Consider the following 25,251-nt stretch of genomic DNA (forward strand, 5'->3'; position numbering starts at 1 on the left):
GCCAATTTTTACTAATATCTTACTCTAAAACTGGAACACAGCAAGGATATGACAACCACAAACAACATAGAAACTTTGTTGATTGCAGTTTCCCCAATATTTTGCATTATTTGTATTTGTTATCCATGTTGACATTTTGAGAACAATCTTCCCTTCACTCTGTGCCTCTCGCCTTTTTGGCCTTGTGTGATTAAGTCATGAGACAGTGAGTGACACAGAGTGACAGGGTTAGAGTAATGTTATGGGCTTCTTAAATCTGATATAGTTTAAAGCCTTAACAGGTCTTCACCCTATACCTGGCTTCAGGATCCCAACACTGCTCAGGCTCTTCTGCGTTTCTCTTTTCCAGACAATGTGTACAGAGAATGCTTTGCAAATGGCAGCTGGGCAACCCGTGTGAATTACTCCCAATGCCAGGAGATTCTCACTGAGGAGGTATGAACGATCATATGATTCAGGTATGGCTGTGTTTCTTTATGTGTGGATTGGTAGAAGTAACTGGTAAATGAATAAATGGAGCTGGGTCTGTGCTATTTTCTCTAACCTCTCCATATGGAAAAATGGATCAACCCATAATTTTCACGGCTTCTCTCAAAGGACTCCTGATAACTTATTTCATGTTAGAGAGCCCACCCAAGACATTTGTTTCAGCTCTAAATTTGCAGGGCCCAAATGTTAGAAGAATAATCCTAATTTGAATGGATTGATGGTTTTCAGGGGTTTTGCTTTGTTTTGTTTTATGGTTTAATTGTATAATAGATCCAGTCAAAGACATTTTGCTGCCTAAAAGAAAGAACAAGAGGGCTCCCCATCCCTATACTCCCATTCCATCAACATGGAACCTTTTCTGAAAAACAACTCCCAAAATTGCCCAATCCAGCAGGCAACATGCTGGCAGAGGGATTCTGGAAGCTGTAGTCCAAAAATGGGGAACACACTAACAGTTGACCCTAGCTTCAGCACTGACCAGTGGGACAAACTGGTTAGTTTAGGAGGCTCTGGGCAACCTGTGCAGCTTACAAAACTTTGTCTTCCAATATCATGTCACACACATACACCCCTCGGCATCTGATCCCCGAAGCATCTGCCTTACTGTGCCTAATGGTAAGGCCAGCCTTGAACTATAAATAGTCTTTTGACCTCTATGGAGCCTTGAGATTTCATTTCTGTGTGACAGGGGTCGGTGCACACAGGATACCTGCCTGATGGATTATGCCTCTTATCAGATCAGTGTGTCTTCAATTCTGTTGATCCTAATAATCCCCAGAACCTGCCTCTTCAGGCTGCCACATTGCAGGATTGCCTAGCTTCTAATCAAGTCTCTTCTGATTTGAAGGAATCTGCTGTGGTTTGAATATCAGTGCATCAGCAGCTGATGGCTGGTGCAAAGGTTTCCTGGCTTTGCAAGGTGGGGGTAGGAGAATGAGAGGGTGGACATGGCAGTAAGGCATTTTAGTTGTGTAGCCATTATCATCTGGAAAATCCCAGAAGGCTGCCACTTAATTAGAATTTAGCAAAGGTTCCTGGAAACATGATATATCCGCACAGGCAATTAAATTTGGCTGTCCCTGAGGGCCTGGGTAGAAATCTCAGGAGAGAATGGCTAGCTAATTAAATTAGCCAACTGCCCTGCTGTGAGATGTGCATCCATTCTGTGAATTAGCAATTGGTGGAGAGAGAAATCGCCATTCCCTTTGCAGGAGCACTGCAGCATCTTCGAACTGCAGAGGGATACTGTTTACTGTTCTTTCTCAGATAGTCCTCCATTCCACATCTCTGAGGCTCCCTTCCTCCATATAATCTGTATTCCAGAATTGCCAAATACCCAAATCTTGGAAGTTACATCTTTGGCAGGGGTGGTTGGTAGAACCACTGCTGCAGTGGCAGCAAATCCAGTCTTAATTTTACAGCCACTTCTACCCCAATTACTCCAAGCAGAATGGGAACTCTGCCATTGCAGAAACTCTAAAGAGATAGGGTCTAGCACCAGCTATGCTCCTGTTTGAGTACATCTAGTCTGCACAATTAAAGAAGATTAATACCACTTTTAACTGTCATGGCTCATCCCCACAGAATTATGGGATTTTTAGTTTGAATTCTCTGCTAGAGAACTCTGGTCCACTATCCTGAACTACAGCACTATAAAGTACAGAATTTCATAGGGTGGTGTCATGACATATTTATTTAATTATTATTTATTGACTTCATCTATATGCCTCCTTTCTCCCAGATTGGGACTCAAGGCAGCTTCCTTTAAATCTAGTGTAAATTTAAAGCATTTACACTAAAAAATTTAGAACAGTTAAAAAAATCCCCATATTGAACAATATAAAATCATTTAAAAGCCATACGAAAGTTAAAACAAATAAAACACACATCTAAATAATCAGACTCCTATAACTGTGTAGTGTAGATAGAGAAGTTTATCGCACCGGGTTCTCGGCCCGGGCCAGCAGGAAACGGAAATGAGTGGGGAACGGATTTTACTGCACACACCCGTCCCTCACTCGTTCCGTTCCCCCTCTCTTCCCTGCCCCTTCCGTTCCAGAGGGGACGCTTTTTGAGAACTGTTCAGAACAGTTCTCAAAAATTTCCCCCTCTGGAACGGATTAAGAACAGAAGAGAGGGGGAATGGAACAAATGAGGGACGGATGCGTGCGGTAAAATCCGTCCCCCACTCGTTCCGCACTCAGCCCTGCTCCTTCCGTTCCGTTCTCAGAACGGGTGGAAGGAACGCAGTGCGATAAAGTTCACAGTCTTGAATTCAGAGGAGCTGCAGTAAAATCAAGTGTAGATTCACCTTTCATATAGCAGTAGTTCTCCACTCTATCCTTTAGGCTACAACTCCCAGGATTCCATAGCGAGCATAGCTGCTAGCTATGCCAGCTGGGAGATTCTGGAAGTTGTGTCCCAAAAGATAATTTCCCAAGGTCTAATGGCAATGCTGTGAGGTGCAGTCCAAAGAAGTATGTTTTTTAAGGCTCTGCTTGTATCTTTCTACAGTTGGTCTGCAGTGCCCTCTGGGCTCCAATCCTATCAATTTAAAATACTGTGGGTTTCTTTTTAAGTTTAAGACTGTCACCTTTCATTGATATGGTTGCAATTTGTTCGTCTAGAACTGCCTGCCAACCAATTTCACTACTGTTTGGGATTGCCTAATCAAATTTAGAAACAACAAGAGTAAATAATTTATTTCCACAATGTGCACTTAACTTTTTAAAATTCACAATGGAATGACAGATGACCCAATAACTTATCTTAACAGGAGAGTCATGCTCCAAGGGCAGTCACTGGCAACACTGCTGCTAGTAACATTTTTCCAAATTGTAAACATTTCCAAAGGGGAAAGCATGTTAGTCTGTTGCAGAAAAACAACCATGAATCATGTGGCACTTTAAGGTGAGCAGATTTATTAAAACATGAGCTTTTGTGGATTTGAGTCCACTTCATCAAACTCATGAAGTATCACTTAATGCATCAGAAAAAGTGTAACCCATGAAACTCGTGATATAATAAATCTGCTTGCCTTAAAGATATTGCATGACTCTCGGTTGTTTTGCTGCTTGTAAAAGGTTGCCTGTAAAACCCCTTTAGAGAAGAAAGGATAAAAAGAGAGATACAAAAGCAACAGCAAAAAATGATAGAGTTGCAGCAGTTGTTGATATTGGAAAATGTTTTCCCAGAGAACAGTTAGAGGAACAAAGTGGGAGAGGATCGTGGTGACCTTTTAGTCACTGTAGCACTAGGCATAGTTGGAAATGGTGAAGGAATTGGACGAAGTAACACGGGCTTTCAACCATTTGCAGTGTTGTGTCCAAAGCTGAGTCTTGCACAGAAGAACAGAGGCACAGAATTCAGCCATCTTGAATTGATAGACTTTCTTCTCAGGTTCAGAACCAGCACCTGCCATCCAAGAGCTGTTGTCAAGGCCCTTCAGCACTGATCTATGTGCTGGAGTCCACATGCCAGATAGTTGTTTCTGTAAGCCACCATTTTAACTGCACTGCTTAGAAAAGTTAACTTTTTTCCACTGCCGTTCCCAGAGTGCCCCAGGCAGCATGTCCATTAGCATTCTGGGAACTGTAAATTTAAAAAGTAATTTTTGTAAACTCAGTTGAATGTCCCAGAGTATCATATCCCTCAGGCTCTAAATTTTGCCTGCTTTGACTTGCCTTGATTTTGAGCAAGGGCTCATAAATTTTTGAAATAAATAAAAAGGCTACCTACCCCCTCCATCCCGTATTTCAGAAGCAATATTCCCCTGACCCTTTTTAGACATGACACACCTTCCTTGGTTTTATAACTTTTCTTTATATCTTCCACCCTACAGAAGAGGAGCAAGCTGCACTACCATGTTGCTGTTGTCATCAACTACCTTGGACACTGCATTTCTCTGGGGGCCTTGTTAGCGGCTTTTGTCCTCTTCATGCGACTGAGGTGAGCAAAGCAAAACCTACAACAGGCTTTCACAATTTAGCACCCTCCAGATGTCCACACTGGCTGGGGATGGTGGAAGCTATATTCCAGCACATATAGAATCATATAGCCTTGGAGCTGGAAGGGACCACAAGGGCCATTTAGTCCAATGCCTTTGCATACACCCCTGAAAGATGTTTGTCCGACCTCTGTTTAAAGACCTCCAAAGATGAAGAGTCCACCATGCTCCAAGGGAATCTATCCCACTGTTGAACAGCTCTTAAAGAAAAAAGGTTATTTCTAGTGTTTAGGTGGAATCTCTTTTCTTGTAATTTGAATCCACTGGTTCATGTTCTAATCTCTGGCACAGCAGAAAACAAGCTCACTCTATCTTCTACATGACTTTTCTTCAGATATTTAAAGATGGCTATCATGTCACCTCTCAGTCTTCTCTACTCCAAGCTATGAAGGGCAGCAAGTTGAGGAAGGCTAAAAAGATGTAAAATAATAATGTGGTGGTGGGGGTTGAGGCAGTGGTGGTTGGACTTTTGATCATCTGATGCTTCACCTGCTGTGTTGTATTATGAGTGGTTTTTTCCTTCTTCTCTTCAGGAGTATTCGGTGCTTACGAAATATCATCCATTGGAATTTGATCACTGCCTTCATTCTGCGAAATGCCACATGGTTTGTGGTTCAGCTTACCATGAATCCAGAAGTACATGAAAGCAATGTGGTAAGTTTGCCTCAAATGTCTGATAATTGTGGTGTTTGTCGTTTGGCTTCTGTGTCTGCTGGATCTTGGAAAAACTGGAGGAGGGAGAGTAGACTCCTCTTCTGTTTACGGAGATCTCTAGAACCTGACTTCAAGAAATGCAAACCTAGAAAATCACCACAATTCCATACTGTAAAGCACTAAGGTAAGAGTAGTAACATGAGAGTCTACAGACACTGTTGACTACAGTTCTATTAACCTTAGCCCATGGTGGTGGGTGATGAGAATTGTAGTGTAACAGTGTAAGTGGCCTGACCCTGCCAGAAGGGATTTGGAGGTGATGGCGGTCATGAAGCATTTGGTGAGAGACTAGCAAACACTGGTTAGTGGCTCTAAGAATTCTTGGAGTGAAAACTCAAAGCGGATCCTATAAACTTGATGTCTGCCTGTTCCTGATCTAGCAGCTCATGCAAAGTTTGCAGCTTGCCTTTCATTGATTCTGTATGATCAAGGTTGGGATGTTTAAGTTGAAGATGGAGTTTCTATCTCACCTTTTCAGAATATTTAAAAGTTAGAGGGTAAAAGCAGTAGAGAAGTCTTGCTCTTTGAAAGGATGGAAGGGTTGTATAGGTTCTGTTGTAGATACCATCTGATTGGGTGCTTCCTCGCCAGAGTTTGGGGGAGAAGTATTTTCTTGAACCATGCTGGCTGGGGGATTCTAGGAACTGTGGTCCAAGAAAGAAAGTTTTCCAAGCACTGCTCCTAGCACCTTTCTTAATTTTCAATGTTGATTCTTCACACCATAGGCCTGGTGTCGCCTTGTCACAGCTGCCTACAATTATTTCCATGTCACCAATTTCTTCTGGATGTTTGGAGAGGGCTGTTACCTTCATACTGCAATCGTCCTTACCTATTCTACTGACAAGCTGCGGAAGTGGATGTTCATCTGCATTGGCTGGTGTGAGTGATAAGTGAGGGTGAGGGTGGAGGTGACATAGTCATGCAAGGGAACCCTAATGATTGGAAGCTTGGAAGGGTTACATTTTTTGACTGTTACTCCCCAAATCCCCCAACTAGCATGGCCAACTTTTTCAAGCTCTGCAAATGTCAAAGCTCGAGTAGTGAAAACAGGATCTGGACTCAACTAAAATAAACCAGAGAGCCACAAATTAATTAATCCACTCTGTGTATGCCAGAGACACCCTTGTTTTAATGACCATTTCTTACTGTTCCAGGGTTGAGCCCTCATGCAGGGGGAAAAAGTTTATTGGTCTATGAACAAAGAGAACAGCACAACAATACAATCGTCCCTCCGTTTTCATTGGGGGATCCATTCCAGACACCATCACCCCCCAAGAAATGGAAACTCGCCGATATTCAAGCCGTATTGGCTTGAATGGTGGCACACACCCCATTTTGTCCCCCTCTGTTTACCGCCCGTGAATGGGTGAGGGATATGGATTCCAAGTCCGCGAAAACGGAGGGATCTATTTGATGTGTGTGGAAGAGGCCAATATCTGACAGCAAAGTGGAGCCCAAATATCTTTTTTCCTTCCTTCTTGCAACCCTCTATTCTTAAGTTATTCATCAGGCGAACCACTGATATCTGTCTTTGTTTTCATTCACAGGCATTCCTTTCCCCATCATCATTGCTTGGGCCATTGGCAAACTCTACTATGACAATGAGAAGTAAGTCTAGCCTAGTTCTGTCCACCCTTTCTGCCTTCTAGAGAAGACTTCTGCTGCCTCTGGGTGGGAGCTATGGGGGGAATTGGTAGTTTTGCCGTATCAGTCAGGTTTTACTTGGAGTCTAAACATGCCACCCAGTTTGCACCAACATTTGGGCCAGATGCCAAGCTTTCATTTTTTTAAAAGTACATCTCTAGCCTTTGCAGAAGCTGAGATATGAGTCAAAATATCAAGGTACTCCTCTGTCAAATTGTTCTGCCAGAAACAAGTGCACTTGGGAATTTCAGGACTTAGGAAAGCAAGTGTGAGCAGTATGAGTGGCAGCACACAAAAATAAAGTGATGGGTGCATCACAAGGGCACAAGGTGAAGAAAGGGATAGAGTAGGAGGGTGAGTAAACCACTGGTGCAAGTAGCAGAGCACATGTGAACAGCAAGTGCAAGAAGCAAGCAAAGGATGCACCATCAGGGTATAAGATGAGGCAAGGGAGAAGTAGAGCATAAGAAGGATGCAAGGGGTGCACTGCCAGAGTGCAAGGTGAAATGAGGGAGGGAGGAAATACAGTCAGTAGTGCAAAAGAAGCAAGGGAGGAGAGTGCCACAAGGGTGCAAACTGAGGTGAGAGAGGGAGTAGGAGAAACAAGTGAGCCGGCAGTGTGAGCAAGCACAATAAGAAAGGGATAGGCACACTGCTGGGGCTCAAGGTGAGACAAGATAGTAAGTCGGAGAGATGGGGGATAATGAGTGGTGGGAGTGGCAAGAAGCAAACATGGATTGCATTATGAGGACCTGATGTGAGGTAAGAATTGATAGGAGAGTGAGCAGTACAAGTGGTGGAGTGCAAAAAGCAAGGGAAGGGCGCTTTGCAAGGGCAGGAGGTGTGGCAATGGGGAAAAGGTAGGAGAGATGGGGAAGTGCATTGTATGATTGGCAAGTGCAAGAAGCAAGGGAGGGATGTGTTGCAAAGGTGCAAGGAAAGGGGAAGGAAAGAATAAGAGGGATGGGGAACAAAAGGTGTGCACAGTAAAATGCAGGAAACAAGATAGGGATGCATTGGGAGTATGAGAAGAGAAGTGAGGTAGGTAGGTAGATAGGCAGTAGGAGGGAAAGAAAAGTGAATGGCATGAGTGGCAAGATGCAAGAAGAATGGGAGGGAGGGATGCATTGCTAAATGACAAGGTGAAGCAAGAGTATGCGGAGGAGAGAAAACATAGTGAGGTGAGGGAGGAAAAGAAAAAAGGGAAAGGTAGGCAAAAGGTATATGGTATAGTGGTTTGAGTGTTGGACTATGACTCTGGAGACCAGGGTTCAATTCCCAACACGGCCATGAAACCCACTGGGTGACCTTGGGTAAGTCACACCCTCTCAGCCTCAGAGGAAGGCAATGTCAAACCTCCTCTGAACAAATCTTGCAAAAAAAAAAACATAATAGTTTTGTTTTAGATTTGCTATAAGTCAGAAATGACTTGAAGGCACCCAACACACACAGACACAGAGGCAAAAGGTACAGCGGCAGGGTGCAAGGAACAAGAGAGTGAGATGGTTGTCACAAGGTGAGGGAAGGATTTATTTTTTCAAGTATTTATTTATTTCGAGTATTTATGCCTCACCCTTCAGCCAAAACAGCTCCCAGAGCAGCTTACAAATTCTTAATTCAACAATTCTCTCCGCTCAGATTTACAATCTAAATAAGACACAAAACACAAGGAAAAGGAGATTATATCTGAGGAGGGTATTAAGTCCAATGAATGCTGGCTGCTGTTCTGTCCCTCAGAGGCCATAACAATAGCATTTGGTTTGGAGGGGAGGGCATTTGAAATTTCATCAGTTGTTGGAAAGGCATAATTGTGCTGTGCCTAGACACTGTTCTCTTCCTCGGAGACCAGAGCAATGGGATGGAAGAGGATAGGGGATGCTGTGTTGTGTATGAATGTGATAAAATGTAAATAAGACAAGAAATACTATTTACATCCATAATGTAAACTTTTCATAATGGAGACAAAAGAACAGCTGCAAGTGTGAGGTTGTAGAAACAATTTATGTTGTGGAGAAGGACAAGGATAATGTTAAGGGAGAGGAACACATCTCACACATTGGACTGGCACTTATTTTGATTCCTTCCCCCCCCCCTTAAATCAAGGAATATCTTTTAAAGTTTTCAAGGGGGCAGTTGTCTTATTCTTTTGAAGCAAAAACAACAGGATCTTGTATATACTGTACCATTATCTACCTAACAGTATTTACCCTTAAAGACTAATATATTTGGCATAAGCTTTGTGAACTGCATCCCACTGCATCAGATGCATGGAGTGATACCTCACTTGGCAGATCTTTATATAAATGAGTGGGAGGCTGTAATTAGTGAGGTGAGAGGAAATAGAAATGGGGGGAAAATACAAACATTTATCATTACCTTAAGTGTCATTAGCAAACAATTGGGTGGGAGGGCAGACATCCCAGCATGGATAAGATGTTTAGTATGTACACACTGATGAAAAGTTAAATAGTTCAAAGTCGGTAGACTGTTTTCGATTATAACAAAATATTTATTTTGTATCTCTGAAGGAAATCAGACCACGTCATTTGCTTTCAGATATTGTTGTTTTTTCTTATTTTCTTCTGAATTGTGCCTTCAGAATTAGATGGCAGCCACTCAGGGGCCTGCTATAGTCTTTTCATGGATCTATAGCTTTTTGCCATCAGTTAAAAATTGATGCCTTCTCCTCCATGATGATCAGACGAGAACACCATTGGATGTATTTGTGCTTGGCAAAATGATATTACTCTGTTTATTATTATTATTATTATTATTATTATTATTATTATTATTATTTGTATTGCACTGTAAACTGGAATGTGCATGTCCATTTTCTCACTCCCTGTTTGTCCCCATAGCAATCCTGTAAGGATTATTGAGAGGTAGTGATGACGGTGGTGATGGTTGCAGGGCTTCCTCTCTTTTTAATTTTTGGGAATAACTAAATTTATTTATTTATTTAAATACTTTTTATCTGTTTTAAGACTTTATTTTTACATTCAAAAGTGATCTTATGTCCAAAACACACTGCAGAAATAATCCAGTTTGAGACGGCTATAACTGCCCTGGCTCAGTGCTAGGAAATCCTAGGAATTGTAGTTTATTGTGGCACCAGAGCTCTCTGACAGAGAAGGCTAAATATCTCACAAAACTACAATTCCCAGAATTGCCTAGCATTGAGCCAGGGCAGTTAAAGCCATCTCAAACTGGATTATTTCTGCAGTGTTTTGGGCCCCTGTTACATACAATAATGTTCCACTATAACAAAAGCAGGAAAATAAAAACACGAAAGGAAGAAAAATAACCACATTTGTTGTAAGTTTCTATAAAAGCAGACCAAATGTCAAATATAAGTCCATGTGTAAGTTTTGTCTGCATATCATTCTTTCAAATGTTGCATGTGTTGTTAGATACTCTATAGTCATAGGTTTTATTCAATGATTGAGTAGAGAATTGAATTTGGGCCTTCCTGTTACAGATTCAGCACTTTACTTCTCGGATCAGCTGTAACAATGGACTTTATCACACGTGGAAAATCGAGGGTTTAAACAGCCGATTATCTCATGCAAAATGTGATATCACATTTAAGCTTTTCAGACACATCACTATTAAAAAGGCAAGAAAGAGGCAAGCAACAACCACAAGTCATTTTCAGGATTTCCCTGTGAATGACTAGTTGCTGTTTATTGCGTCATTATAGCCTCTTTATTGCCTCTTTAATAGCGATGTCGTGTGAAAAATGCGACATCTCACTTTGCATGGGATAATCGGCTGTTTAAATCCCAATTTTGCCCTACTTCCCCTATGTGATAAAGACCTATTAAAAATAGTATGAAGTTTGAAACATAGTGGGAGGGGAAAATGCCACAATTAATGTGCCTAATTTGCATAATTAGAGTGCAAAACAGAGTGATTTGCATACTTAGAGTCATTTACATAATATGCCAATTAGATTCACGGATTTGAGGAAGTGAATTATAGCAACTCTAGGCACTAGTGTCAGGATAGAAGGAGGGTTGAATTGAATAAGCTTGAAAACGCATATATATTTTGCCTAAAGGGGCAAATAGAAGTTTCGGGAGTGACAGATGCCTTTTCCCTCTCTCCCAGCTAATTCTTCCCTGTCCTCCATCATTGTGTCCCCAACTTAATTCACTCCCTTGCAGCTACCTGTACCTTCTTTCCAAGAAATGAAAAAGAGATAAGAGAGCCAGCCGGCGGTGTCATTCAAATTAATTAACAACCAATAGTGTGTGGGTTTGTTTTTGTTTATTTTGTTTTTGCTGTGTGGAGTGTTGTTTTATTCCATTTTTGGGTTTTTGCCAAAATGTGTACATGTTAAGGAAGAGAAAGACTGAGAGCTGCAGGGCAGATGCACCTGGAACTAGCATTGGCTTCTCTTGGAGCATTAAGTTGGAAGCACCTTAGTTCCAGCAACAGCAGCAGGAGTTCCTTAGCTCTCTCAAAAGTTGTTGCAGTCCAAAAGTTGCTATAGGGTTGAGAGCATCCTCCCAAGCATTTTCTCATCAGCCTGCCTGCCCTTGGAGAGTGGATGGATGCCTTCCAGCTTTCTTCATGATTTTGGGGGAGTCATGTGCATGCATGGCTCACTTCTGTATCTTCAGGGAGCAAGGAAGCAAGTCTGCTTGTGTGTTTTTCAGTTTAGTAAGGCTGGGGAGGCTGGAGAAGAGGAAAGGAGTCATGGTTTCCATTGCAAGTTTGCAACCAACTACTTTTAAACAATGGCACATGACTCACATGACCGTCAATGAATCAATCTCATCACCCCTGTAGTAATTTATTATTGTTTACATTTCACTTACGATGTAAAATATTTAGGAGGCTTGCAAGAATTAAACTGTGGTTTTTTAAAAAAAATCTGTCCCAACAAGTGGATCAATGAATCTGCTAAAAATGACACCTGAGGATATCACTATCTCTGCCTTGTTTGACCTTCAGGGTGAAGGGTGAGCCACTTTGAGTATGTTGCCAGGACCTTTGGTCCCTTTTGGGGATATAGATTCTGAAAATCCAAACAAATCTTCACAATTTATTGATGGAATAGAATTCAACAACTTGGGGGGGGGGATGTTATTTCACACACAAAACTGGGTGTTGGTAATGAAACACTGAAATGGGAGGCCCCATGCAGCTAAACAAGAGCTAGTATTTAATGAGAGGGGCCTTCGGTGTTTTCCCTGGACCCTTGATCCTGTTTTCCCAGGGACTTGATAATGGAGGACTTAGCAGCCCCCTGACAAGTCTGCTCCATAGTCATTCATCACACAGGCAAACAGGATTGATTTCAGCCAGTGGTCCTTTGCCTTAATTGTCAGCTGTAGCTTTTCATGTTCATGCTAAGTCCTGGCTGAGGTTATGGGTAAAACTAACCTACCCTCTTGTTCAGGGTTTTACAAACAGCTTTGAAAGCTGCTCCTCAGGTTAAAGGGTTTTCTTTCACTTCAAAAGATTATCCCCCTCCTGCCTTTCATAGCAATTATAATCATGTGAAACCATGAGTGGGGTGAGTAATCAGGAGTCTAGAGGCTTGGGGCTGAATGTGACTGTGGACTTTATTGCACAGTTTAAAAACCCGAATTACCACTGCAAAATTCAGTTCGAAATCGGGATACATCTGGATTTTATCGCACACACCAGCTGGGTGCATCCCGGGTAACATCCAGCTAGAATCCAAGTTCAGCCAGCCGATTTGCTTTGGAAAGAGACCTGCTGAACTCGAATTCTAGCTGGATGCTACCTGGGATGCACCCGCCTGGTGGCGTCGGCAGAAAAAAGGCATGTGATAAAATCCGGATGTATCCTGAATTCAAACTGAATTTGTCAGTGGTAATTCAGATTTCTAAACTGTGCAATAATCTCCTGAATTTACACATTAATAATATTTAAATATTATTACCATTATCATTCTCTTCATTTCTTTTTTCTTCAGTAACCTTTCTAAAAATTACTTACAGGAATCTTACATATTACAAACTAATAAAAATAGAAACAAAATCAACACACAGGATGCAAGGTGAAGTGAGGAGGCCTTGGAGAGTGAGTGGCGTAAATGATGGAATGCAAGAAACAAGGGAGAGACAGATAGTGAAGATGCGAGGTAAGGCCAGAGAGGGTGTAGGAAAGGTGTAGTGGTGCAAGTAGCGAAGTGTAGCAGGAGAAGACAGCATTGCAGGAGTGAGGTGAAGGATGGAGTAGAAGGAAAGGGAGACTGAGCTGTATGAGTTGCAGAGTGTACAATACAAAGAGAGGGGTGCTTTGCAAGGGTGCAAGACAAGCTGAAGGAGTAGGAGGGAAGCAGGGTGATCAGAAGTCCTCCTTTTCAAGGATATCATTCTTTCCACAAGGATTCAGGATTGGAACTTGCAGTCCACGTATACTCAGGGTGGTCATGGTGGGAACTGATATCGCAGTTCTCCCCCCTACTTATAATGTCTGCCTGGGAGGAATTGCAAAATGTCCTCTGTTTTGAGTCATAAAACATGTCCTTGTGTCACTCAATGCCTCTAGCCTGACAGATTTATTACTGCTCCAGCTGCTGCAAAGGATTGTGGAGAAGACTGTTGCTGACCATGTGATGGTTTTGTTTGTTTGTTTTCCTGATGGAGATGTGGAAAAGACAGGAGGATCTGAGTTGTTGAAGCAGATCAATGGCGGAGGGGGGGGAGGAAAAGTGTGCTATTTGAGTTGAGGAAGAAGGACAGTGAGGGGTGAGAGTGGTAGAGTACAAGAAGAAACACATCTGTGAAGTAGATTTGTTGAGAAGTAGTTGTGGCTCTGATCCATCAGAGATTTGAGCTCATGTCTCCTCATTCTAAATCCAGCACTTTAAACATTACTCTTTACTGGTTGTTTCAGATCAATGAGAACTGTAGAAAAAAGAGTGATGAAAGTAGAAACGGGAGGGGGGGGGACCAACAATTAATGTGCTGAATCTGCATAATTGGAATAATTTGCATAGTGATTAAAGTAGAAACATAGTGGGGGGAAGCAACAATTAATGTGCCGAATCTGCATAATTGGAATAATTTGAATAATTATTTGAATAACATTTGAAATAAATACCTGGATTTAAAGAAGCAGAATATGATAGGTTCAACTTGTTTACCACTCCCATGGTTCAGTCCCAGCACAATTCTCCCTTATCTCAAGCAGCACTTGATTCTGAATGGGGACCTGCCACAAATACCAGCCAGAATTCAATATCATACTTAGGAACCATAATTGATCTATATTCAGGATCTTTATGTTGTCATGATTGTGACAATCTTGGCATGAGCATAAATGCTTTCCCTAAAGTGACTTAACTGAGCACAAACTACACTGAGAGGTTTGTTCTGCTGGTGTCTGGGATGGATGACATTTCCACCCCTTTCCTAAAGGTTCTGATTCTGATCAATTGCATCACTAGGGAGTGCGGGGGTGCAGACTGCATTGGGTGACACCTGAGAGGTGGGGTAACCTGGCTTCCTCCTGCTGTGGGAGACAAGGCAGCAGAGAAGAAGGGTGGAACATATGTGTACATCTGCCCCTCCCTCCTCAGTGCCTTGGTTATCTTGCGCCAGCTAGCCAAGGCATGAGGAAGAAAGGGGGAGCACGTGCATATCTGCCCCACATCTTCCTCAGTGGCTCATGGCCAGTTTCTGCAGGTGGCTGGCACCCCACCCAGAACCCGCACTCGGTGACACCAAGACTAGGAACACCATTGATTGTGACTGCCACAGCCTCAACTGCTGAAGAGAGGAGGGTGGAAATGTCATCCACCTGCATCCTGATGAGCAGCACAACGGACCTCATTCTCTCAATGTAGCCAATGGTAAAGTAAGTTTGATAAAGTCAGGCCAAGAGACAGTACTTAATTACATAACACAGCAGGTGATGTAGAGCTCCAACAACCAGCTTTAGGGTTGGTGGAAAGTTTCATTGGCTTGCGACAGGAAGAAGCATGATTGGTCTCTCACTCACTGGCATGCATGCTATTCTTTTCTTTAAAAATGAGACAGATGGAGCATATTGTGCATTTTTTGTACTATCCCTCTTAGCTTTTAATTTCTAATAGGAGAAAACCTTGTCAACAAGGTGTTCGGAGGTGGCAGTTCCTCACCTTTGGCTCCAACTGAACTTAAGGCACAAGTTTTCTTCATCTCTTTATTTCTTAATTTGTTTGCCTTTTGAATTGCAGGTGCTGGTTTGGAAAGCGTGCAGGAATTTACACAGACTACATCTACCAAGGTCCTATGATACTGGTACTATTGGTAAGAGTGGGATTTACCTCTTGCCTATCTTCAAAGTTTGGGAGGGGAGCATTTTGGAGTGTTTAGCTAGGTGTCCCATGGATCATCAGAGTTGAAGCAACAGAACATCAGGGTGAGAACAGCTACAGCGGTGAATATTTCCTCCTCCACTCAGCTAGGAAAATACAGGGATCCCTTCTTTCTCTGCATCTGGTTACTCTGAATGCAACCTCATTTAATTTCATCCTCTTGCAAAATGGTGGAAAGCTAGGGCTTACCTTCAAGGAAGCTCTGCTTTGATCATTCAAGCTCACTTGTTGTTTAGTTGAACAGTCAAACCTGACATGACATAAGAGATTTATTAAGTGTTTCCCCTTATGACTTTGTTTTATTTTTTACTTTTGTGTTGCTTTAGGAAGGAAACACACTTGACTGATATTGGTGGGGGGGAGGATATGCTTAACCTTTTTCTTGCAGGCATAGGTGGCTCATGGGCTGTGATTTTGGTGTGAGGTCCCTTTTTCTGTCCACATGATGCTACTGCTTGCAGGCTATTTGTCCAGTAAAAATCCCCCATTTGCTTTCTCTCTTTTGATCCTGGGAAGGAGAAAAGGAGATATTGGGCCCAAGTATGTTTTCTAATGGCCCACAAAAAAAGTGTTACGCTGCATCTCCTCCACCAGAGCCAGAGTGTTTGGTTTGAATGTTGGGCTACAGTTCTGGAAACCAGCTTGGCCATAGAAACCCACTGGGTGACCTTGAGCAAGTCACACTCTCTCACCCTCAGAGAATGCCAATAGCAAACACCCTCTGAAGAAACTTTCCAAGAAAATCCCATGATACGTTTGCCTTAGCAGCGCCATAAGTTGAAAACAACTAGAAGGCAAACCACCACCACACCACTTCCACCTGTCAAATTCAGCTGAATGAAATTAACTTTAAAAAAGCCTTCCACATCATATTTAGTTTGGAGCAAATGAGGACACTATCCCTCCTGGATCCTCTCCCAATATTATCATCATCATCATCATCATCATCTTCTTCTTCTTCTTCTTCTTCTTCTTCTTCTTCTTCTCCTCCTCCTCCTCCTCCTCCTCCTCCTCCTCCTCCTCCTCCTCCTTCTTCTGTAGCTGAAAGGGTCACATTTGATTTGAAGTAGTTATTTTATTACTAAAAGGGAGCCAAGTATGTCAGACTCTTCTGATGGCATTGTTCTTGGCATGATTAGATTAGTTCCTGGAAAGTTTTTTTGTTTTGTTTTGTTTTATTTTAATTCCCAGAAAGTATTTATTTTTAAATTTTTATTTAAATATATTATCTTTCCACAAAATTTATACCAAGTTCGGGGCAGCTAGCAAAAAAAAAATGCAGAGTAATGATTAAAACCTAATTATGATCATTATAATTGAAAGATGAAAACAAAACCAATTAAAAATGCATCATCAGTTCACACCAGTCAGCTTAAAAGCCAAATGTCTGTCTGAATATTAATATATCTCTACCTGCCAGTGAAAGGTTAGCAGAAAGAGCTAGTCCGACCGTTTCATGATTAGGTTTTTATCCATTTCCATTTTCATGAGACATTCAGTCTCAAAAATACAGATTTAAAATGTATCATCGTAGTCTGAGGAATGAGCATTTGTGCCTTTTTTGCTTAGTTTTGAAACCTGTAGTATGAATCTGTTTCCACAAGCTGAATTGCAGATGGACACTCCATCAAGTACAAGGCTAGAATAGTGAATTGCTTTATATACCAAGGTGTTTAATTATCAATGTCTTTTTCCATGCTAGGTAAACTTGTTTAACATGATGCTAAGACATAGGCTACTGCCATGCTGCAGAAATAATGCAGTTTGACACCCCTACAAATTCCAGGATTCCATAGGATGAAGCCATAACAGTTAAAGTGGTGTCAAACTGCATTAACTTTGCATGGATTCTGCAGTGTGGCAGTAGCCTAGGTCTTAACATAATGCTAAACTGCAAGTCCCAAGATTACATATTGAGCCAAAGCAGCTAAAGCAGTATCAAACTGCATTAATTTTGCAGTGTAGATTCAGCCCTAGTTTAGCATTATGTACATAAGTAGGAAGTCTATACAAAGTTCCAGCACTCAACTGTATTCCAAAACATCTGGAAAAACAAAGGTTCCCAGTTTTTCATCTCAGTAGATGTGAGAATCCTCTCAGTTGTTTTGATCCTCTCTTGGTAGGTAGTTCGATTTAAAATGGGAGCTGGTAATATATGAGATATGAGTGCCTTTCTCCCTATGTTATCTTTTTAGTGAAACACACACACACTTAGGTGGGCATGCCTTTAATACACTCTGTTCTCAGGCTTTCTTCTGCAATTAGAACTCTTAATTGAGAATGTAATAAAGACACTAATGGTTGTTGATTGCTTTGTTTCTTGGGTGAAACATATAATACAGTGGAATGAAGTTTACATTCAATGCTGCATTGATCTTTGATCCAATGCATGCTTGAGTTGGAAAAGCCTGCATGACCATTGAAAGACCACTGGTCCAAAAATAACTTTTCTAGGATCTGTTATCAATGGGCTAATAAAATAAAATTCAATAACATTTTAAAAGAAGATTCAAAACTTCTGCAGGGATCTGGGGGTAATTTATTTCTTAGTAATATAATGGGGCAAATCCAGTCTGTAGTTGCCTGAACTAGCTTTCCCTCCATGAAAACCTGAAGAATTATTTTTTACTTTAAGCCATCTTGTCAGGACTGGACAAAAATATTGCCTCTCTTTTTGAGGACAGCGATAGCACTGTCAACCCATGTCTGCAAACCTTTAAAGCTTTAATGTATTCTTACCTTAGCCATAGGCCTTAACTTGAGGTTTAGACAACTACAAAATCCTGGAAATGAAATGTCATTGATTTAATTTATCAAGTAAACCATCAGTCACATTAACTTTAATGAAGTGCAGTAACAAGAAGTAATTCAGACTTTGAAGGGGGGCAGTCAGAAAATGACCATGTATCCTCTTAAGTGATTTAAAGCCATTTTGAAGAGAACAGTTTGCTTAGATGTAAAAAAAATGTTGTAGGTTCCTGCATAACCTCCAATTGTCCCCATTTGTCAGAGAAATTCCTGATTGATCCTCTGCTGTCTCTCTTTTAAGTTGCTTTTAAAATGTTCCAGTTCCTTGCTTTGTCTCCCACTTTACCTTTTATCCTCAGCTTACTTTCATTGGTGTAAATTGAATTCAGATTTCAAAAGTAGTTTGTACTTAATTAAATCAGCAAGAGGAAGAGGAAAGGAGAGGGTGGAATCTTGTCCTTCTCTGTAAGTTCAGGCAAAAGAAAACTGTTGCAGCCTCTTCTAGGTTATCTGTTCTTCCTCATTAATAACTTTGCCATCTTGTCCACACTTGGATGTTGCTTGGCCACATGTGTCCCAGTTGGATGGTATGTTCCTACTGATTAAACATGTAGAAAACATTCTAAGCCATGTTCCAAAAACATAATATCAGACTATATCAACAGCTAGAGAATAGGAATAAAATACAAAGAGCAAGCATGATAAACATAGTTTGAAGCACATCATAACCTACTGCATGTTTTTATAAGAATCCTATATAAAGTTGCTACTCAACCAGTCGATCAAATCGATCCAGTACTGTATCATTAAATAAACTGCTGAGTTCAATCTACTATCAGACTCCATTCATGAAATCTAACAGGTTTTTAAAACCTCTGCTTGAATTGCCTGCCACAAAAGTAAGATATAGTAATTCATTTCTCATCCTTGCACATAGTGGACAGTCCAAAGTATAAGAAGAAATAGGGGCTTCATTGTGGAAATTATCTGGGGGAGACATGGAAATTATCTGAGAGCTTTAATTTTGCACCTATTTGTTATAAAATGTGGATGTCCCTACCCAGCCCTCAACTCCTGGTCCTATTCCCTGATAGCACAGTTTCTAATTTAATCCTTTAGAAAGCAAGATTACATTTCAATAAAAGTGTTCTTCCTGAGACCAAACCACAGATTGCCATATTTGAGAGATTACCTCCATCTAGTGGCAGAGAATGTCAAGTGTTGTTGGGTGCCTTCAAGTCATTTCAGACTTGTGGCAGTCCTATGGCAAACCTATCACTGGGTTTTCTTGGCACGATTTGTTCAGAGGGGGGTTGCCTTTGCCTTTCTCTGAGGCTGAGAGTGTGTGACTTGCCCAAGTGATCAAATGGGGATTCAAAACTCGATCTCAAAAATAGCAGTCCAATACTCAAACCACTACACCATGCAGAAGAATGAGTTGGCAAAGAAAATAAAGTAGTCAAAAAAGGTTATTTCTGTGGGCACTCTGGCATGGGCATCCTGATGTAGGGATGCCATATCAGGACTATCCCAGCTGGCCCTAAAATTTCAGGGCTAAAGCCTGAAACCTGAGGAACATGCCTTGTGATGTCATTAAGGATGCTACCTTCAGCAAAGGAAAGTACAGTCAACCCTCCATGTCCACAGATTCTTTCTCCATGGATTCAGGCTTCCATGGCTTGAAAATATTCAAAAAATACTATGTATACTCAAGTATAAGTCTAGAAATTTAGTTTAGAAAATTGACCCAAAAGACCTGAATCGACTTACCCATGGCCAAGAAACTAACCCTTGGTGAAAGACAAGGATGTGATATGTCCTGGAAGCAGTGACCGCTCTCTACTCTCTCAACCACCCAACAGTTATGCCTGCTGGAATTTTGTGTGTTTTTGGCATTGTTTTCCTTTGCTTCATCCTTTAGATCCTTTTTTACATGCTCCCTTGACTTATCCATGGGTCGTATCAAAATCCATAATTTTGGCCCCAAAACCTGCCCTCGATTTATACATGATATTGACTTATAATATACTTATATACAATATATAAATACCCCAAAGCAGACCTTGATTTTTGTCATTTTATATTAGGCACATCATTTCACTGTGCCATTGTATTTAATAAGACTTGAGCATCTGCGGATTTTGGTATCCACAGGGGGGCCTGGAATCAAACCACAGCAGATACCAAGGGCCCACGGTATATACTGTATATGGGCACACTTTTCAGGATTGTACCCTTATCCTGACATTCCTTTGCATGAATTTCATGCTATCTTGATTGATTATAATTTTGTAGCTTGCTAATTTCCAATGTTTTATATGTGATCTGAACGTTGTAGACTGCTTTAAATGGAAAGGCGGGTTATAAATGTTTAAATAAACAATGAAAATAGTTCATGTGAGGAGTTGTGGTCACTTTGAATTGTAAGCAGTGGTGTCCTCGTCCAGCCCTGGTCATGCTGACTGGGGGATTCTGGGAGTTGTAGTCCAAACAGTAACCTTTTCAGGTTCTGGGTTGTTTTGCAGTTGTGGTGCAGTTGTAGTCCAGTTATTCCACCAGTTTAATCTGATTTCTGTATCTGTTCCAGATCAACTTTATATTTTTATTCAATATTGTCAGAATCCTCATGACAAAGCTTCGGGCCTCCACCACTTCAGAGACCATTCAATACAGGTAACTATCAACTTAAGATGGAAGAGACTGATGGGAGGGCTTGGTGTTTGGGTGTTTTTGACAGCCTATGTGGCCTTCAGAGGGCCTTAGGCAGAAAACTGGCTCCTGCTGTTAGTGTCAGAAAGATGACAATTCACCACCTTCTTCTACTTCCTTCTGTTGCATGGGAAGTGCCAGCCTAGCTCCTTGCAAAGGGGTCATGGCTATGATTATCTGAATTTGGGCTAGATTGTAACCCCCTTGTGACCTTCCTCCAGGAAAGCTGTGAAGGCCACACTTGTGCTCCTGCCTTTACTGGGCATTACTTACATGCTTTTCTTCGTCAACCCGGGAGAAGATGAAATATCGCGGATTGTCTTCATTTACTTCAATTCTCTCTTGGAATCCTTCCAGGTATGGAAATGTGTGATTTTGGTATGTGTCAGTGGCATCACTAGGGTTGGTGTCACCCGGTGTGGTTAACTCATGGTGTCACCCTCCCCATTGAACTCCTCCCATACGACACTTTACAGAATCCTTAGTAATGTTTTTGTACTAATTTACTTATAAATTGTAATTCCCATATATCACTGAATCCTGGGCTTGCCATCTGCAGATATCTGTGGATGGCCCCACCCTGTTGTTCCCAATGGCTGTGCATGCATGCAGCTGCGCCAATGCAGCTACACTTACATCACACACCGTTGGGAACAACGGGACGCTACTATATTCCTTTCCTTCTGACTGTCTCAATTTAGCAGGGACATTCTACTTTTCCAGCTGCTTTTAAAATGTTCCAGTTTCTCTTCTCCTCTCATGTTCCTCCTTCATGCATAGCTTATTTCAAATGCTGCAAACTGAGTTCAAAGTGCAAAAGTAAATTGTACTCAGTTAACTCAGTGAGAGATAGAGGACAAGAGGGAGCAGAATTTTTCCCTTCCCTATAGACTTAGGCAAAATCAAATTGCTACAGTCTGTCCTTGGTTTTGCTTTTCTTCTCATAAACAACTTTTATGATTTTGACCATACTCTCATGTTGCACGGCCACATTTTGTTCTGTGAAATGTTGGAGGATATAATATCAACACTTTCAAAAATTTCTGTACTGTATATTAGCTTGTAAACACAGAATGATATTGGAAGGAGCCTTCTGGTACCTTTAGTTTGGCTTCCTTATTCCCGGAAATCCATTATTAAAGTGGCTCCAAGCAATAGTTATCCAACCTCTGCTTGAAGACTTCTGCAAGAGCTTTCCCCTCATGCAGCTAGTTTTATTGGCAAGACTTTTCTATTAATGTCTGACAAAAATCTACCCTCTCTGTAACATAAACTCAATAATCTACTGCAAACTTTCTCAACCTTTTATGCTGGCAGAACCCTTGAAATAATTTTTAGATCTCAGAGAAACCCTGAATTAAAATTATTATATCTATAGTGCAAAGAAAATCTTTCTTTTTCCAATTACGATCTCTCACAAAACCCCTAGCAACCTCTTGTGGTTCCTTGGGGTTCCAGGGAGAAATCTTAATCTAGTAGGCAACAGAGGACAAATCTTGGTTCTAAGCAGGTATGAAGTTACTTTTAAAAAGTAACTGTTCCAATGCTGAAAGTACTTTGCTGCTGTTACAGTGTGTCAAAGTAATTCATTACTTTCTTATTGAAAAGCAACTGAATTGATACTGTGGTACAAAACACAGCTGAAATATTACACCCCAAGCCCATGTAAGAAGTAACTAAAATACAGTTATTCTTAACGTCACAAAATGAATGATATTCTCCCTTGTTACATTACAGTCATAATGTAAATTGGTTGTGTCTTGTTTATTGCAAAGAGTTGATTGTAAGTAATGAGTTATTTGTAATTAGCTACTTTCAAACTCCCCAAAAGGCCTCAAAGATCCAAGGCCTGCAGATCAAAGGCTCAAGCTCCAGCAATTGTCTTTAAAAAACCCCAACAAATTCATCACTGGATGCAACCTGTAAGAAACATGACAAAAAGGCTACCCCCTGTTCTCCAGCCCCCCACCCCACCCCAAAAAATCTTTGGCTGACTTGATTCTTCTTGTTCTTCTACCAGGGCTTTTTCGTCTCTGTCTTCTACTGCTTCCTGAACAGTGAGGTGAGTTGGGGTTCGACTCCAGGTTCATTCAATGAAGATGGTGTGGTAGAAGGTTCAGGACATCTGAAAGTGGGAACTTTTATCACTCAACAAAGTGTCAGACTACAGTTCTACTACATGTACTAAATGTAATACTACTATATATAGTAAGTGTGGCCCTTAGGCTAAATGTGACACTCCCCTCAAGGTTATGTCTACAGTGCTCAGTGCCCAAGCAGAATCCTTTTGTCATCCTTTTCTGGCCAAAACAAGTCATTTGCTTCACCTAGAAGCCTTCCAGAGCAACAGTTCATCTTTTCAATAGATTGCAGCACACAAACACACACACACACACACACACACACATCCAGCCACCTATTGCACTGTTTAACATTATTTTGGGGGAGGGAGATTGATTGCATTTTTGGTAGCCTGGGTAGTCTACAGAGGATCCCAGGATATAAAAATTGACCCTTAGACCCTCTACAGTTGCTCAGCCCAGACTACCAACCTGAACTTCTTTAAAAGAAAACTGGCAACTAACAATATGAGCCTTCTAGTGGTGACAGATATACCCCTAGTATTGCAGACAGAACTCTTGTAGGACCAGTTCCCGAGGTGTACAAGCAAGGGGGTTTTATGGGGCTGAGGTCTTAGTTGTGGGCTATCTGGGGGCAACTAGTCTGCCACTGTGGGATTAGGAAACTAGACTAGATTGGCCTTTGGTTTGATCCAGGAAGGCTCCTCTTATCTTATTAACTATTAAAGGTGCAGGTACCTTTCTTTTCATGAAACCTGGCATCCCTCTTAGGAAGGGAATGTATAGGTTACCCTATTTAATTTATTTTGTGCTGTCTCCCTAGGTCCGCTCTGCAGTACGGAAGAGATGGCACCGATGGCAGGACAAACACTCCATCCGTGCCCGAGTGGCAAGGGCCATGTCCATCCCTACGTCTCCCACCCGTGTCAGTTTCCATAGCATTAAACAGTCCACAGCTCTATGAGGCTGCTCCAGATCATGAAGTGGAAGTTTTGCTACACTCCTGCTGAAGGGGCATGGCTTGGCAACTTCAAGGGCAAAGCTTTTGTTCCTCTGGAGTTTCAGCTGAGAAAAGGCCTCATTGCTCCCCATTTGGCTGGCCTCTTATGAGACTGTTTGGACCGGAAGGAAAGCTTTCTGTGTGGCCAGGATTGCAAATCTTGGCAAGATCCAGTGGTTTGGAAATTGATCTAAGAGCAATGCCGACAAAATGTTAGAAAATGTGACTTCACTTCACTTCCTACCATGTCATCTAGAGTTCTTTTTGGTCTAATTGCTTACAGATCTCAGAAAGTATTATCAATTCACAAACATGGCAGGGGAAAAAAAGAGGGATAGATGATTGGCTCTGAAACGTACAAAGCCCTGTCCATGTCAGGTCTTCATGGTTCCCTGTCCCACAGACACTGTTAAACAATAATCACTGAATGAAACAAAACCAAAGGAAGTGCTTTTTTTTCTTATAGCAGCAAGATTAACCCTGGGAACCTGTTGGTGCAAGAAACTGAGTTGGCCATTACTTTCAAAAGGATGTGATGGATTTATGAGGGATAGGTTTGGCTAATATTTGACAAAAGCCAAAAGCACAAACGCTTCCATATTCAGGACAATGACTACCTGATACTGAGGATTGAAAAGATTTGCTGCACATCATTATCATATCTGCTGGTGAACTTTCTTAGGACGTCTTTAGCTACTGTGTGATAATCAGGATGCTGAACAGGAGCTGGCAATACTGTTCCATGTGTTCTTCCTCGTGCATTTCAGCAGCAGACGCTGCCAACATATGAACTGAATGAAGACTGATAGACTCTGGCCCTGGAAGTCAACCAGCCCACTTGCTCCACAAAGTATGTAACAGTTGTTTGATCTCATCAAATTCCTACCCCTGGAGCCCCCTTAAGTCCAGAAGTGGAAAGGGGTGTGAATTAGGAATATAATTGTTACTTTTTCATCCTTGCAAGCATAAATGAATAATTTATAAGCTTTGTGCATTTTAATTATTTTTTTCACATCATTTGTGTAAAAAAATACTTTTTTGCAAAAAGGTTTGCAGTAGGAAACCGTATTTTGCACAAAGTATATTGTTTTCATGCAAAATCCTACATTCCCTTGCAGAAAACCCACTTTTTCACACAAATGAATTTTTACCGACCGCAGGTTGGTTCATCATTTTTACAACTTGGGGTATCTCAACGTGTTGAGACAGAGAAAATTTGTGAACCCTCTTTACACCCCTAGGATGAATTGATGTGTGTGGTTATCTTTTAATAAAAACCAACACCACTCAGTCCCCATTCACGCTTTTCTGTTCTTCAGAAATTATATAGACCAATTAATCTAAGTAAAGTCGAATCTCCAATCAGGGGAATGCTATGTGTATATTTAAAATTTTATAATCACATCACATATTAAAACATTAAAAGTTCTTTTTTGGAGTGTAGTTTCCAGCATCCCATAGCCAATCTGACTAGGGCTATGGTGACTTGGACTTATAGGAACTCCAGAAAAGTAACTTT

At 41.3% G+C, this 25,251-nt stretch overlaps 1 protein-coding gene across 2 annotated transcripts; it reads left to right on the forward strand.

Moving 5' to 3' along the window:
* Nucleotides 1–358: 358 nt before the first annotated feature.
* On the forward strand, nucleotides 359–24,547 carry CRHR1 (corticotropin releasing hormone receptor 1). 2 transcript variants are annotated; one of them, XM_042477671.1, is made up of 10 exons: nucleotides 359–458; nucleotides 4,331–4,437; nucleotides 5,029–5,149; nucleotides 5,935–6,088; nucleotides 6,757–6,817; nucleotides 15,054–15,126; nucleotides 20,530–20,615; nucleotides 20,873–21,008; nucleotides 22,672–22,713; nucleotides 23,556–24,547. In XM_042477671.1, exons 1-10 carry the CDS (start codon nucleotides 438–440, stop codon nucleotides 23,694–23,696), a joined length of 942 nt encoding a protein of 313 aa, XP_042333605.1. In that variant the 5' UTR covers nucleotides 359–437; the 3' UTR covers nucleotides 23,697–24,547. The 2 variants fall into 2 exon arrangements, with proteins under 2 accessions (XP_042333605.1, XP_042333607.1); XM_042477673.1 differs by lacking the exon at nucleotides 359–458 and adding an exon at nucleotides 3,869–3,981.
* Nucleotides 24,548–25,251: the final 704 nt, after the last annotated feature.

The sequence above is a fragment of the Sceloporus undulatus genome, chromosome 6 (assembly GCF_019175285.1).
Source record: "Sceloporus undulatus isolate JIND9_A2432 ecotype Alabama chromosome 6, SceUnd_v1.1, whole genome shotgun sequence".
In the NCBI taxonomy this organism is placed as follows: Eukaryota; Metazoa; Chordata; class Lepidosauria; order Squamata; family Phrynosomatidae; genus Sceloporus; species Sceloporus undulatus.

What these genes read in the sequence shown, in the direction of transcription:
- CRHR1 (XM_042477671.1), top strand. Translation starts at nt 438, where the DNA reads ATGAACGATCATATGATTCAG. An exon ending in TGAACGATCATATGATTCAG is followed by an intron (nt 459 to 4,330) that starts GTATGGCTGTGT and finishes TCCACCCTACAG; the next exon opens with AAGAGGAGCAAGCTGCACTA. An exon ending in CTATGATACTGGTACTATTG is followed by an intron (nt 15,127 to 20,529) that starts GTAAGAGTGGGA and finishes TATCTGTTCCAG; the next exon opens with ATCAACTTTATATTTTTATT.